At 35.9% G+C, this 15725-nt stretch overlaps 1 protein-coding gene across 5 annotated transcripts in view; it reads left to right on the top strand.

Annotated features, from left to right (window-relative positions):
- GSK3B (glycogen synthase kinase 3 beta) overlaps positions 1 to 15725 on the top strand; it is a 206182-nt gene that overhangs the window by 180385 nt on the left and 10072 nt on the right. For 2 of the 5 annotated variants that reach the window (XM_043475009.1, XM_043475007.1), the window contains one exon: positions 5244 to 5342. In XM_043475009.1, the coding sequence (XP_043330944.1) occupies positions 5244 to 5342 (99 nt within the window). Of the gene's footprint in view, positions 1 to 5243; positions 5343 to 8112; positions 8193 to 10065; positions 10116 to 15725 lie in introns of all 5 variants that reach the window. The other 3 variants (XR_006270564.1, XM_043475010.1, XM_043475008.1) reach the window with 3 other exon arrangements.

Genomic DNA, 15725 nt, shown 5'->3' with positions numbered 1-15725 from the left:
CTCTTTCACCTTCATCAAGAGGCTTTTTAGTTCCTCTTCACTTTCTGCCTTAAGGGTGGTGTCATCTCCATATCTGAGTTTATTGATATTTCTCCTGACAATCTTGATTCCAGCTTGTGCTTCTTCCAGCCCAGCGTTTCTCATGATGTACTCTGTATATAAGTTAAATAAGCAGGGTGACAATATACAGCCTTGACGTACTCCTTTTCCTATTTGGAACCAGTCTGTTGTTCCATGTCCATTTCTAACTGTTGCTTCCTGAGCTGCATATAGGTTTCTCAAGAGGCAGGTGAGGTGATCTGGTATTCCCATCTCTTGCAGAATTTTCCACAGTTTATTGTGATCCACACAGTCAAAGCCTTCAGCATAGTCAATAAAGCAGAAATTGATTTTTTTCTGGAATTCTCTTGCTTTTTTGATGATCTAGCGGATGTTGGCAATTTGATCTCTGGTTCCTCTGCCTTTTCTAAAACCAGCTTGAACATCTGGAAGTTCACTGTTCACATATTGCTGATAATCATGGTATAAATGGAAAGAAAATGATCCCTATAGAATTCAACATATTAGCAGTACCTGTTATTATTAAATGCTCAATATGGTTATTTTTAGTTGGATAAAACAACTTACAGTAACGCTACATTTGTTACATTTCATCAAAAATGAAGTTCTTCTACTCTTTTGATTAGTCCCACCTTCTCCTTCCCCCACTGTGTCCACTGGTCCATTCTCTAGAGAGAAGCATTGACATATATACATTACCATGTGTAAAAGAGCTAGTGGGAAGCTGCTGTGTAACGCAGGGAGCTTACTTGATGCTCTGTGACAACTTAGAGGGGTGGGATGTGCGGGAGGAGGCTCAGGAGGAAAGGGATTTATATATACATGGCTTCTTCACATCGTTGAACAGCAGAAACCAACACAGCCTTGTAAAACGATTATTCTCTAATTAAAAAGAAAAAAAAAAGAATGAAGTTCTGAGTATAACATTTTCAGGTTACTAAAGCTTATTCTTTTTAATCACCAGGACTTTAAAAATACTACCAGTTTGGTAGATAACTGCTAAGTGTATCATTAGTATAAATTTACTACAAAATACATTCACACACTTTTGGATGACTAGTATAAATTGTGACCCTCCCTCTTGGGCAGTTCCAAGGCAAAGTAGTCATGGGATTATACAGCTATCAAGTAGTCCGCTCATGAAACATTGCCAGTATTATCAAGCAGCAGGAGCAGGCTTTGCAGTTTGTTTACTGTTTGTCTGATCTTCTGTTTAGTGTAGTGTTTACTTTTCTGAGTGTGTGTGGAGTATGTCGTCAACGACAGAAACTTAAGAGATTTCCTGGGCCCTTTGAAATTGTTAGGAGAGAAGTAGTTGTGCTGGAGTTACTTGTTCATCTAAACGGTATATATTCAGATAAGCAACATTAGAATTCAGTATGTGTAAGATCAGAATGTACCATCCTAGCATTTGAATTACTCCTCAGAAAAGTACACAAATAAAATGTGCATGCCATTGTTAAATCATTTAAACCTTTTTGTGAATAGGGAAAAAAATAGCAGTTTTGATTACATAGACAACCACTGGTCATTTTCATTTATACTTAAGAGACCTCATACACACATGAAGACCTCAAATTCTTTGTAGAAGAAAAAGAAAATTTGCCTCTCTTAGTGACTCTTTCTGGGGGTTTGCAGGTTGAGCCCTTTCAAAGTTAACAAAGAAAGAAGATTCCCTTCTACCTTATGCCTGGTATTTTTTTATTACTGTAAGAGTAGGTCTAGTTACTAAAGAGTTGATTTCTTCCCTCTGGTTTCTACATTGATTACTGTTCTCAAATTTATCCTCAGCTTTCATTCAGCACAGTTTGAACATACATATATACCTCTTCCTACACCTACTCCTACCCCTTACCCCAAAAAATTTAAATTAAAAATAAAAAACCTGCCCTTATAAATAAATTTGGAAACCTTAAATTTAGATGAGAAACTTTAAGGGAAACTTCAGGTTTTGCCAGCAACTAGATTTAGGTTTTGTTGTTGTTTTTAACATTTAAAAAGATTGCTTAACTTAATGGTGGTCTTTTCATGGGAATTTTTCTTCTGCAGTTTTTAATATAAATAGAGTAGCAAATTTTAGTTAAATGAGTTTGGTTATCCTTTTGGTCAGTTGATACCTGTCTTGGTTGGCTTATTGATAGCTATCTTTAAATTCATTTTGTTCTTGCTCAAATTGTGCATTGTGTTTTGATGGTGGACCATATAATGATTAATTCACCATCAAAGCATTCTTAATGTTTACTGATAAACTATGTGATTTTTTTAATGAGTAGTTTTATGGCATCTTTAGTTGGTTGAAGAAATCCTTATCATACGTTAAGTTTTTTAAAACCTTCTGGAACCTGTTTCCATTTTGTTTTGATCCATGTCTCTGGGATAACACAGTCTCATTCTTTCCCATCTCTTCTCCATGGCTAGCCCCACTAATATTATGGGCTTCCTTGTTTTCTGTATTACCTAGAGAAAAAGGAGATTGTTTTTCTCAAGCCTTGCACGTGTATGTGTGCAAAACCACAAAACCACCATGGCCCTCAATTGGATGTGCATATACATAAGAATAGGTGATTTGGTAAATGAGTGAGTGAATGGGAGAAAGTGGGCAGTATGTGACCACAAACCACTTATATTCAATTTAATTTAAAGATTATCTCAACTGTAGCTCTTAAGATATCTGGTCATCTTTTCCTTTTTTGCATTTTCTTTTTTTCAAATGTTTTGTTTGAGTGGGAGGACATACATATGCCTCTGGCTGATTCATATTGATATATGGCAGAAACCAACACAATATTGTAAAGCAACTATCCTCCAATTAAAAGTAAATAAATTTAAATACTTTTACAAAAGGAAGAAAATAGCCTAACAGCATCTGTGCCCGAAAGTCAACAACAGGACTGTAATTAAAAGGCTGTATATGCTTTTAAAAAATACTTAAATGAAGATAATATGGTTTCTTATTTTAAAAAATGTTTGTTTGTTACTTGGCTGTGCTATGTCTTAGTTGTGGCACACAGGATTTTCAGTCTTCTTTGCGACATGTGGGATCTTTACTTGCGGCATGTGAAGTCTTAGTTGTGGCATGTGGGATCTAATTCCCTGATAACCAGGGATCAAACCTGTGCCCCCTGCATTGGGAGCATGAAGTCTTAGCAACTGGACCACCAGGAAAGTCCCTGGATTTTCTTTTAGATGTTGGGTACATGGTCATAGAGATCTCTTAATTTAAAAGTGCACCTGTCTTGAGTTGATTCATTACCTTTCTTGCCAGCTTATTTGTATAATTGTCCTTCCATTTTTCCATTTCTGTTGAGTAGACAGAGACAACGATCTTTTTACCTGTCTCTCCGGGACCTCACACAGTCTTTCATGCCCAATAATGTTAGTTGGATGAGGGTGTGGGTGGGTAGATGGATGGGTGGATTTTAAAGAAGCTTTTTTACTGTAGGAAATTTTAGTTTTAAGTAGGATGGTAAATCTGACTTTTAGATTACTGAAGAGTAATTACCACATCTTGCGTTAATTTCTCTTCCTAGAACCGGAAAGTCATCAGCCCCGACAATTGTCAGGAATTCTCCTGTTTTTGTAGGTGTGAGATTGCATTAAAATTGGACTGATTTAAGTAAAACTACATAGGTTCTTTCTGTATCTCAGTGAAAACTGAAATAGCTACTGCAGCTGATTATGAGAAAACAGCATTTCTTCAAACCTGATCATTAAGGCAGTGGTTTTCCAATTCAGGGAAGGTTATTATTTGATGAGATGACCTAAGTCTTCTCTTTGAAGGGGAAAAGATAATGAATGGTCTTCTCTCGGTTTTGAGCTTTTCCTGCCATTCATTTTCCGTATATCTTGACATCAGCATGTTGCTTCTTTTTACCAGAATCTGAATATCAGATTTAGTACAAAATTTAGATATTTAGGCACCAAGTTGATTAAGTCAATATTTCCAGGGACTTTGTACCAGAACATTTTTAAAGTTCTGCATTAAATAAATGATATTTCCCTTGTTAGGAGCTGGCAGGAGGGATGAATGGTGAGTAATTGCTTAAGGTTTCCCTTTAGGGTGATGAAAATTTTTTGAAACTAGGTAGAGGTGATGGTTGTACAACATTGTGAATGTACTGAATACAGCAAAATTATATACTTTAAAATGATTAATTCTATATTATATGAATTTTGCTTTAAAGAAAACACTATTTCCTAACTTTTTTTAGTTCATGCTGTAATTATTATTTGTAGCTCAGAGGATAACACCTTCCTGTAGCTAGTATGGTTGTATAATTATTCCTTTAAATTATTAGAACAATAGGTAGGATTGTTTGTAACAACACTTATTAGAGTAGAAATGAGTGCTCGCTAGTTAAATGCCAGAACAAACCAGGGTTATCTCAGGCAGACTGGAAGAACAATCATATTACCTGAAATTAACACCAGATGCTTTTATGTACAAGCTCACCACCATGTCTCAGTAACTGTTTACATTATTAGATCAAATATCATCTTAAAATTATTTCTCAAGACTCATATACAGCACTTGATTCTTTAAAGAAAGCCAGTTTGCATACAGTTGACGGAGACTTCCACATGCAGATAAAAGCCTACTTTAAACTTTTAAAAGGTAACAGTCTTACTAAGTTAAAAAGCAAAATAGGATTCAGTAGACATTTTTGTTTTCAGCAAAGCAGTGAGAATTAACATGTTTCTTAAATCCTGTTTCCACTACTGTTTGGATAAATCATACCTCCCATCAAGTAAGTTGGTCTGTGCATGCCAATGTATAGACTGCAGTTATATTTTCTTTTCTGTGATCCTATTACTGTCAACCCCTGCAGTCAAATATTGTGAGTAGCAAGGGGAAACCTAGTATATTTAAGTTAATGAATGATGGAAACATATCTTATTAATACGCTTACCCTCAAACTTTTGGCCAATACCTTTCCCCAGACTATCTTTAGTTCTCAAAGATACCCGAATTTTGCTTTTGTTATGTATGACGACATATTGGTGGCTTTGCTCTATAGGTCAATTACTCGCTCATGATTTAGTTTCAGATGTAGGTTTATCGTGTCTTTTTTCCTGTTAAACCAGTGTTATAATGCTGTGTCTTCTGTTCTGATACCAATAAAATAGTTTCACAACAGAGTTAAGAATGGACTCTTAACACATGTATCTTACCTTTTCTCTAGAACTGTCAAGTAATCCACCTCTAGCTACCATCCTTATTCCTCCTCATGCTCGGATTCAAGCAGCTGCTTCAACTCCTTCAAATACCACAGCAGCCTCAGGTGAGAACACAGAAGTCTCTTCTAAAAACGCATGATTTGGTTTTGTCTCCATTTTATATCATTTGTTGAGTATGAATGTTTAGTACCTTCCAGCTATCAAAAACATAGCATAGCCAAATGATTAAATGTGACTAAAGTGTTGCTTTAATTTCCAAAAAGCATGAAAGGACCCCATATGCTTTATATATAAGGTATAAATATCTTATTATAATATAAGTGATGTCACTTTGTTATTTTAAAAGTCATGCTTTCTGTATAATTTCTTGATTAATATATTAAGTGAGATGCTTATAGCAGAAAATGGTCTGCAGAAATGTAATCCTATTGAAGATAATTCACTTTAATTCCATTACCCTGAATGTAAATTATATTAATATACTGGAGAGGCAAATTTTCAAGAAGTTTGAATGTAGATTGGTGTAATTTAATCATTTAACGGACTGAAGCTGCAATGTAAATTCATTTAGCTAAGACTTAGATCAGAATATGACTAAATCTTGTCTATCCCCTGCCCCCCCCAAAATACCCAAATGATCTCCCAGGTTAGAGCTCAGGTATACTGCTGGTCCTAGAGCTGGTTCACATTGGGACCTCATTTGATTAGAATTACATTACGATGTTCTGAAAATACTCAACCCTTGAGTGAACTGAAGGTCCTCCAAAGGACAGCTAAAATGAAGTTAGAAATTGGTAGCATAATTGGACTCCCCCCACAGCCCCCAAAATGCAGATGTCAGGAACTGACTCCATTTTTACTTAATCATCTGTTGCATTGAACCTAGTTGGATCAGATTGTTTGCCCAAGGGCATTTATGCTCCAGGAAATAAAACCTTGCATTACTAGTTCTTAGCATTCAACAGTGAGGTCAAAATCTACCTTCTGTTGTCTGACAGAGTTGATTGTTCCTATCCAATCTTAAATCTTTTGAATGTTGCTAATAAAGATTGACAACATTTCATTCTAATCTGTGGCCCATCTTCACTCCAGAAAAAGTCTAGGAAAAAAAGGTCTCTTCTCTAGTTCTAGTTTCATCAGCACATGCTACCTTGAGAAAGTCATTTGAACTTCATAAGTTTTAGTAATGTACTGTTCATTTTCTCAATCTATAAAATGAGTGGCAATGCTCTCCTCAAGTAATATGGTACAAATCAAATATGTACTGAAATGTGCTTTGAATTTTTTAATTGAAAAAATAGTTTTTTTTTGTTTTGCTTTTAACTATGACCTGTATTTAGAAGGAAGACAGAATTGCTTCAATGAGCTATTAATCAACTTAAATCACTGGCCTAGGTTAGATTGTGTTGATTGTTTAAAACATTGAATAGGCCCTAATCCCAAACTAAGCACATTTACTTATTGAGCTAGTTTATAGGAATTGTTTTAGACTCTAAATACAATGAGAATTATGATTGGTAAGTTTTGGGTAATTTTAAATGATTTTCTTAATGTGAAATACTAGTTAATGATTACAACTAAGATTTGGGGCAAATTGTCTGCCTGGTAGGAGCCTAGTATAAGCTGATTTTGATGTTGCTTTGATATAAGTTACAGCAGTCATCAAAAAATAATTTTACTGATGTATATACATTTTTATAGCTATTGAGATCAGATTTCAACTTAAATATGGAAACTGGTATTGAGCTTTGATCCTGAGAATTTACTTTAAAGTTGAAGTAGATCAGGATATGAGGAATTTTATAGGAATAGTAGACTAAGGGCAGAACTAAAATTAGTTTAAAGAAATGCATGCCTTAAGTATCTTAATACCAGGAAGGATTTCAGATATTTCACTAAGCTTCCTAGTGGCTAAAGAAAGAAGTGATATCTGTTTAAAATTTCCCATATACTTCATTAGATAAAAAGCACACTGGTGGCTTAGGAGAAGCACACCATTTCTGACCCTGCTGTTTGAGAAGTGGTTCTCCTTTAGGGCTGCAAATTTGGTACTATAAGCTGGTGGTAAAGAATCCGCCTGCCACTGCAGGAGCTGAAAGAGGTATAAGTTCGATCCCTGGGTCAGGAAGATCCCCTGGAAGAGGAAATGGCAACCCACTCCAGTATTCTTGCCTGGAAAATTCCATGACTAGAACAGCTTGGTAGGCTATATAGTTCATGGGGTCTCAAAGAATCAGACACGCTTGAGCACGTGCACACACACGAGAGAGTAAGTGAAACTCTTGTCACCATTTCAACAATAAATGTAATGGTGACTCCATTTGGAAACTTCTTTAAATGCCCCTCAGTATGAGCTAAAGGCATGACACTACAATATGGTTAAAGCAAAACAGTTTTCTTTGGGGTCAAAGTTATGGGAGCCAAGTAATGTCACGTAACATATCTTAGGAAATGCTCATCTAGATGAAGGGATTGACTGTATGGCCTTAATGGCCCAGATTTAAGTAAATACATATGTATGTGCATGTATACATATTTTAAATAAGTATTTGGTAGTATAAGTTACATTCTTTAGTAAGATCTTAAAATATACATGTTCTTTGCTGTCTCTCAGCATCAATTTCTTTATGCATACAATAGGAATAGTAAATACCCAGTACATAGACTTATGAGAAGTAAGATATAAAGTGTACAAACTGCTTAACACTTTGCCTGGTCACATGGGCCTTCAGTGAAAAGAAACTGCTACACCACTTTATTGTTATTGCCAAGTAAGGACAGATTCATAAGTGCTGAAAACCAGCCATGTGAAAGACAGGGTTGACATCCATCCTTTTATGACAAAAGAATATATGACTCTCTTCACCTGAATAGATGGACTTCCCATCTCCACCCAAGCAGGGAGGAAGTGAATGCCTGCCAACATGACAAAGCATTTCCAGGTCTACTCCAAGGTATGAAGAAGTAAAATATAACACTCCAAAGCCTCCGACCTTGAAAATCTGAACCTGGAAATTTTTCTAATTTAGAATTTGCAAAATTAGAATTTCTAATCACCCACCCTAGCTACAGCACCACAATAATTCACCTTTGGGTGAATGAATTGCAGTATGTACCTCTAACTAAATAAGAGTAGTTACTTCTATCCAGTCCTTTCCACATGCAAATATACGTTTAGGCAGTTACCAACATGGTACATAACACTGCAGTCCATGGGGTCGCAAGAGTCAGACTTAGTGAGTAAACAGCAAGTTATATAATAACAAAAAGGAGGGTCAATATGATATGAGTGGTCAGCAGTAGGAAAATGATTCAATACATTATGAAATCTCTATTTTTATGTAACTATGAAAGATAGTTATTATGAAACTTAGATTTGTGGAAGTATTCATCTTAAATTACATGGAGAAAAATTTAAAATCCTATGTACCATGTTGGTAACTGGGCCTAAATGTGTATTTGCATGTGGATAGGACTAGATAGAAATATACAAAAATTAAAACAGTTGTGGTTAATCAGTGGATATGGAGGTTTTTTTCCTCAAAAACTTTCGGTGTTTACATCATTTTTAAAACGCATCGGTTCCTGGGGGCATTATATCTGACCATGGCTCTGACTGACACGAGAAACTTCTGAAAAGTGTATACACTCTTCTCAGACCATAAAGTATAATTTCTTATTTCAGTGTTTGTATCTATCTGATTTTTCTCCACATCCCCAACAGATCCTCCCATTCATTCCATTTGGGAGACCATTCATCTGGACCCTGTAGAATAATAAATCTTCAGGAATTATAGTTTTACTGATCATAAGAATTACTTTAGAGATCATCTGATCCAGTGCCAGATGAGTTAAGTGTAAGATGTAGTTGGGAATTTCAGCTAAAGCAATTTTCTCTCTGTTTCATATTAGTCCTCTGAGTAAGGTTTCTTCCAGTGCAGTGGTTCTGCTATTAAAAGAAATTTGAAAACCACTGATTTCATTTCACCCTCTTTATTATCTACTGAAAGCCTAGTGTCCCATACTTGTATATATTCAGAAACTAGAATATTCAGTAGCACATTCGATCTTTGTATCACTTTGTTAGAAATTTATTCCCTTATACCTCTTCCACTCAATGACCCTACTCTGGGGTTATAGAAAACCAACCCAATTGTTACTTGCAAAAGTCCTTCAGATTTTAATGATGACTATGGCTAGCATCTTCTCCATACTAATGAGAATTTTAAATCCTAATCCTGAATATGTTCTAAAATATCAGAATGTTAGGTTTTCTATATAGTTATTTGTCATCTGCACATTTTATAAACATACCAATTTTTTGCCTCTCCCTAAACAACTAATAAAACATATCAAAGAGGACAAGGTAGAGCCTACTAGATTTTTTTTTTTTTTTGCCTTTACCAAGGTTACTGATAAAATAAGTTAAATGGGACTAGACAGGCCTACTAGGGATTATTCTTCGGATGCTCTGTAATTAACTCTGAATTACCCTTCTTGTTGTTTGCTAAACTAGAGACCAACCTTACAATATTCATTTATATGTTATGAAAATTAGTAAAAATACTTCGCTTTTGTCAAGAAAACTTTCAGATTTTTTCCATCAAGAAAGAAACTGTGTCAAAGATGGAAATGAAAAAATTTTGTTAAAGACTTAAAAGAAGTTTCTAGTGCTTAAATATTTGTAAATTGAATTTCTGTAATTTGTTTTAGAATGTGTTTTTAGATTATAGATTCTGGCTTTAAAGACATTTAAAATGTATAGATTTCCCTCACCTTTCTTGGGCTGCATTTTGTTTATTAGGATTTTTGTTATATCCTTTCCAGGTTGAAAACCCTTCTAACAGAAAAGGGAATCATGATAAGAGTTGGACAAGGTCTGTCTTCTCTGTCTTTTTACCTGGTCAGAGGGCTTAACTTTTCTTGGTCTTGCTTTGAAAACCTTTTGCTGTTAACCTCATTTAAACTGAATTTGGCTTGTTCTGACAGGTTCACATTTTTATTTTTCTATTCTTCCTGGGATGTGTGCCCTACTTTTTAAATTATGAGCTCATCAAGGAAAACCCTTTTATTTGGGTTCTTTGGTCCTTCTCCTTTTACTTTGCAAAGAGAGTATATGCAGTTGTTTGGTTGGTCAGAATTTTGTTTTTTATAATTTTCTGTTTCTTGTCAGGTATTAGCCCCTTTTGAAGATTCTAACTACAAAATCATACTTATTTGTTCCCTGAACTTTTTGAAATGCATTTTGCTAAAGTCATAGTTCAGATTTAGCCAGGGCTAGTGGTCCCTTTTTCTATTACAGTTATTTTTACCACAGAATTCCTGTCACCTTCTCCATCACCAGCCAGTTTTTTTTCTAGCTGGACAGAATTAAACTCAAAATAATTTCTCCCATTGTTTGTTTCCACTGAATTTGACAAATAAAATGTTACATTAAGTCAGTGTATTGAATACTTACTTTTCTAAAATGAGTTACCTCCCTTCATCCCCTCCCCAAGTATCTCTGGCCTGTGGTGCTTTATAGTGTGCACTTGGGAAAGCTGTATCCATATCCTGTCTAGTTGTAGAATCCACAGTGTGTGCCCTCAGATGGTGTTCTTCGTAACTCTTCCTGTCTATTTTCGCTTTATCTTAATCCAAATGTAAGGATTTTTCTCTGTTAAAAACATAGTATCTAGTTATGTTTGGAAAGAAAAAAAAACATAATATCTAGTTATTTTAGAAAATAAGACTCTCCACATTCTCACTTCCAAAGAAAATCAAAGGTAACACTATATTGTATAGTTTAGTCTAGTCATGAGTAGACAGAGAGACTGGCTTTTTTTTTTTTTAATGGGCTTATGGTATATGGAGGAAGGTGATAATATGACTTTATAGTATTCAACTAGTATTCTAAGCCTATACCATAGTTTATTTAACTAATTCTTTATTGGACATTTGAGTTGTGTCCCAGTTTTTAGAGGAATTCATGAGTCAAAAGGTGTAAGGAAGTTTTAAATTTTTAGTACATACTGTCAAATTGTCATCCAGAAGGCTTTTCCCATTTTACACTGGTAATGCACATATTTTTTCATTTCTCCATTACTTCAGCACTAGCCGGCCAGAGTGGTGGGGGGTGGGGTGAGGGAGGTGGGGGGACAGAGTGTATATGAGCACATCTGTATTTTTATGCATTACCAACTTAGTAGATGAAGAAGGTGGGTATCTTTGTTAGGGACAGTTCTATGCCCATTTCCTCCTATTGGTTTTGTGTTTGAAGTTTTGAAGTATAGACTTCCATCCATATGTGACACTGACAAATTCACTGACACCAGCGAGACTGTATCTGAGATTGTATCTACCCTCTGTTAGGATTTCAAGTTCGCTTACTGAGGCTGCATATAGACACCTAGAGTCATACCATCTTGGTATTATTTTCACCACAGCAGTGCTAAGTATCACTTCTAGGAAATTGCTTATTTTTATGTAAAACATGTTGTTTCCTATTAAGTCGAAAATTTTACCTGGGTTTTTCCTCCTTCCTCCAAAAGTATTGTAAAATCTTCTTGATTGAGTCGGTGAATATCCTATCAGACATTCTTCTGGGTATTCTTCCAGTGTTCCTCAGTTCCTTACTTGAAGTCACCTGTTTATATTCATATGCCTTTTCTTATTCTTTATTCGTCAACTAAGTTTTTTAACTTAAAAGATAGAAAACACATCCTTTGTCTCCATGGCTTTCAGTTTTTTACCTTGAACAGCCAAGCCTCTTAATTAAAACGTGTTCTGCCCCTGAACACACAGCAGCTAAGGTCTCTCTGCTGCCAGCTGACCAAGTATAAACAGTATTGTTGATAAGCCCTCCAGGTTTGCTGCTGGATTGATTGCCTCACTGGTGCCTGAATTCTGGTTCTGTTTTTTAAATGACTGAATCCACCATGGTATCTCATGCCACACCTTTTCCTTGTAATTATATGACAAGAGAAGTGCTGATATTTTGCTGAGAAGTGCTCCCTCATTATGATACACACAAAATTATCAAAATCATGGTAGACATTATAAAGAGAAAAAACAAAAGTTGAATGCTTTTCCTTACTGCTGATACTTTGATTTCATTAGTGTAGAGTATGATTTTAGTTTAAATGTAACATTGGGATATACCTTTAATTCTTTGTGAGGAACAGTGTTGCTTGTTCATGTGTCCATTAATAACACTAATGTGAGACCTAGTTTTAAGTAGAGGCATTTCCACTGGAACAGCTTGAATGGGAACATCTCAAATTAGGACCTTAGGGTGTGCACAATACACACAACATAGCCCAAGGCTCCAGAACTTTATCTTTTAGGGGAGTCGAGCTGTCATGAGACCATTCTAATTATAAAACTAGGATGGCTCATGAATAGAAATGCACAAAATGGGCTTAGGAGAGCATAATAAAGAAACTAAGTAAAGTATACTTAAAGTTCCCAAGTATATTTATAAAGTACATATAAAGCACAAAAAAGGATTTGATATATCTGAAATATACTCTTTCACTGATATGCCAATAATGACTTTATAGCTTTTGAGAACCTGAAAACATGTTTGGAGTAAATAAGAAACTACATTTTATTTTTATTTAATTTCAGTTAAATTTAAATGACCAAATGTAGCTCGCAGTCATCCTATTGGAGAGCTCAGATAGAACATTTCCATTATTGCTTTTGGGCCAGACAGTGAACACTTGTATCAATTAGATTTGACTTTTATAGACCTATAGTTCTGGAATACTGAACCTTTGGAACCCCAGCTCCCTTGTTTATTCTCTGTCCTTTTCAACCTAACCTGTTCCCTTATTTTCTGCTTTTCTTTTTAAACCTTTTGGCCCCAGTTTATAAATGGGGGGGCCTTCCCTTTACTCTTCTTCCGCTCCACATTTTACACGTTTGATCAGACACATTTGGAGGGAGAATGGACAGAACTTGCTGATGCACTGGCAGGGTAAGTGTAAGAGTAAGGGATCAGGGTGAGAACTTTTGGTTTACCACCTAAGCAACCAGATGGTGCAGTTTCCTCAGTATTGAGACAGCTGCCCATCAAATCCATGACTTGATTATCGAGCAGCTCTTACAGATCTTTAAGAATCTGAAAATAAAACTATGACTCCTCTCCTGGAAAATATGTGTATCAGATATGGAATTCTGTACATAAAAATCTACTCTAGGACAAAAGTCACAGCCTGGTGTACTCTTGGCGGAATCTAATACTTTAGAGCTTTGCCCTTAGTTTCACTATAGGATTGCCCAACTTGTCATTTTTACCTCTAAGGTCATACAGAATAAAATGGGTCTCAATACATGTACAAATTCCCTTTGCCATACCCAGTACCAGAGCCATAGAACCATAGACTCTTCTCAGGATTAGGGGAAAAACAAACAGACAACTGGTGCAGTCTTCCGTTCCTTAAACAGTTTATTAGGAGCATACCAAATTTTGTAGAGGGACTTGCTCAAGAGTGCTCCCATTGGCTTGTGAAAGTGTATACATTAGTTATCTACTGCCGTGTATCAAGGTACCCCAGATTTAGCGGCTTAACTGAACATTTATTACCTCACACAGCTTTTGTGCAGCCTAGCTGTGTAATTCTGGGTGAGGGTTTCTCATGAGGTTGTAGCCAAAATGTCGGCCAGGACTGCAGGCATCTGAAGGATTGTTGCCTGGGGTTGGAAGCTTTACTTGCAGGATGGCTCATTCCTGTGGGGAGTGAATCTGTGCTGGCATTTGCAGAAGGCCCAGCCTGTCATTGTGTGAACCTCTGTGGAGTACTATACAAGTGTCTCATGTTGAGGCAGCTGGCTTCCCCTAGACCAGGTGATCCAAGGAGGAGTAGGTGGAGGCCACAGTGTCTTTTATGTCCAGATTTTTGGAAGTCACACACCATTATTTGTGTGATATCCTGTGTGTTATATAGGCCAGCCCTATTTATTAGAGGAAGGGATTACACAAGGGTATAGACATCAAGAGGTGCATGCCTCATTGAGGCCATCTTGGAGGGTGGCTACCACAGTGTAAAAAGAATGATCTTATCCCTTCTTCCAAACCCAAAGCTGACTGTTCTCTCCTTTCTCCCTCAAATCCATCCTTGGTTTGTTGGTTTATGGTGTATCAGAGGGCTGGTAATGAGCACTGGTTTCTAGAAATGTTGGAAATCAGTAAATAATCTTTCCTGGTGGCTCAGACAGTAAAACATCTGCCTACAATGTGGGAGATCTGGGTTTGATCCCTGGGTTGGGAAGATACCCTGGAGAAGGAAATGGCAAACCACTCCAGTACTCTTGCCTGGAAAATCCCATGGACAGAGGAGCCTAGTAGGCAACAGTCCATGGGGTCACAAAGAGTCAGACACAACTTAGCGACTTCACTTATAGTTGTTTGCAAAACACCTTTATCTCTGTGTATCCTATTCAAACTATTTGAAAATTAGATAATAAAATAACCATACTGGTAATTTTTATTACTATAAATTCACTGATCTGCTTTAATGTAATAACCCTTTGGTTAATAGAAGTAGACTCTGTAAATCATATTGGATTATGTAGGGGTTAGGTCTGAATGAAAGCCCTTTCTTCTCCCTTTGATAGGAAATCTTTTCTGCTTGTCTCCTATGGCCCATGAAGGTAATCATTCTGTTGTTGTTTAGACATAGAGAACAGACTTGAGTTTGTTTTATATCCCTCTGAAAAATAGAGAACTCTATTCTTTTTCTCAGCAAGGACTATTTAAATGTTTGAGAATTTTAAATTAATGAACATTTAAATTATAGAGAGTCCATGTTGATTCAGATTCAACTATATAAACAAATATACTGTCAATTCTGTATATTTGTTTACAGAGTTGAATCTGAATCAACATGGACCCTCTATAATTTAAATGTTCATTAATTTAAAATTCTGATAAACAGTCACTAGACTTAGATGTTTATTGCAATTTCTATAACTTTTCTTCTCAAACATTTAAATAATAATGATTTTTTAATATTCTTTTTTAAAATATTCTTTTCCACTATGTTTAATCACAGGATATTGAATATAATTTCCTGTGCTGTGTAGTAGGACCCACTTGTTTGTCTATCCTGTGAAAGAGTTTACATGTGCTAATCCCAAACTCCCAGTCCTTCCCTCCCCTACCCTCTTCTGCCATGGCAACCGCAAGTCTGTTCTCTATGTCTGAACAACAACTCTTTAAAAGCAACAAAGCTCATCTTGATTCTTCATTCCCTTCCCTTTACATATGTACTGATAAAAGTGATGCAGTCTGGCATTGTGATTTAAAAACAGGCTAAGATTGTTTATCTTCCTTAAGTCGAATCCAATTTCACAAAAGTTTTTTCACAAATATTTACTGAGTATGAAACTCCATTATATAACTTAATAGCTGTGTGATTATGGAACAAGTTATTTAACCTCTCTACCCACAATTTTCCCATACATAAAACGGTGATAATACCACCATCTATGTAATAAGGCCT

Source organism: Cervus canadensis, chromosome 7 (assembly GCF_019320065.1).
Source record: "Cervus canadensis isolate Bull #8, Minnesota chromosome 7, ASM1932006v1, whole genome shotgun sequence".
Classification (NCBI taxonomy): domain Eukaryota; kingdom Metazoa; phylum Chordata; class Mammalia; order Artiodactyla; family Cervidae; genus Cervus; species Cervus canadensis.
Note: the sequence above shows the minus strand (reverse complement) of the source record. Positions and strands in the feature narration are given on the sequence as shown.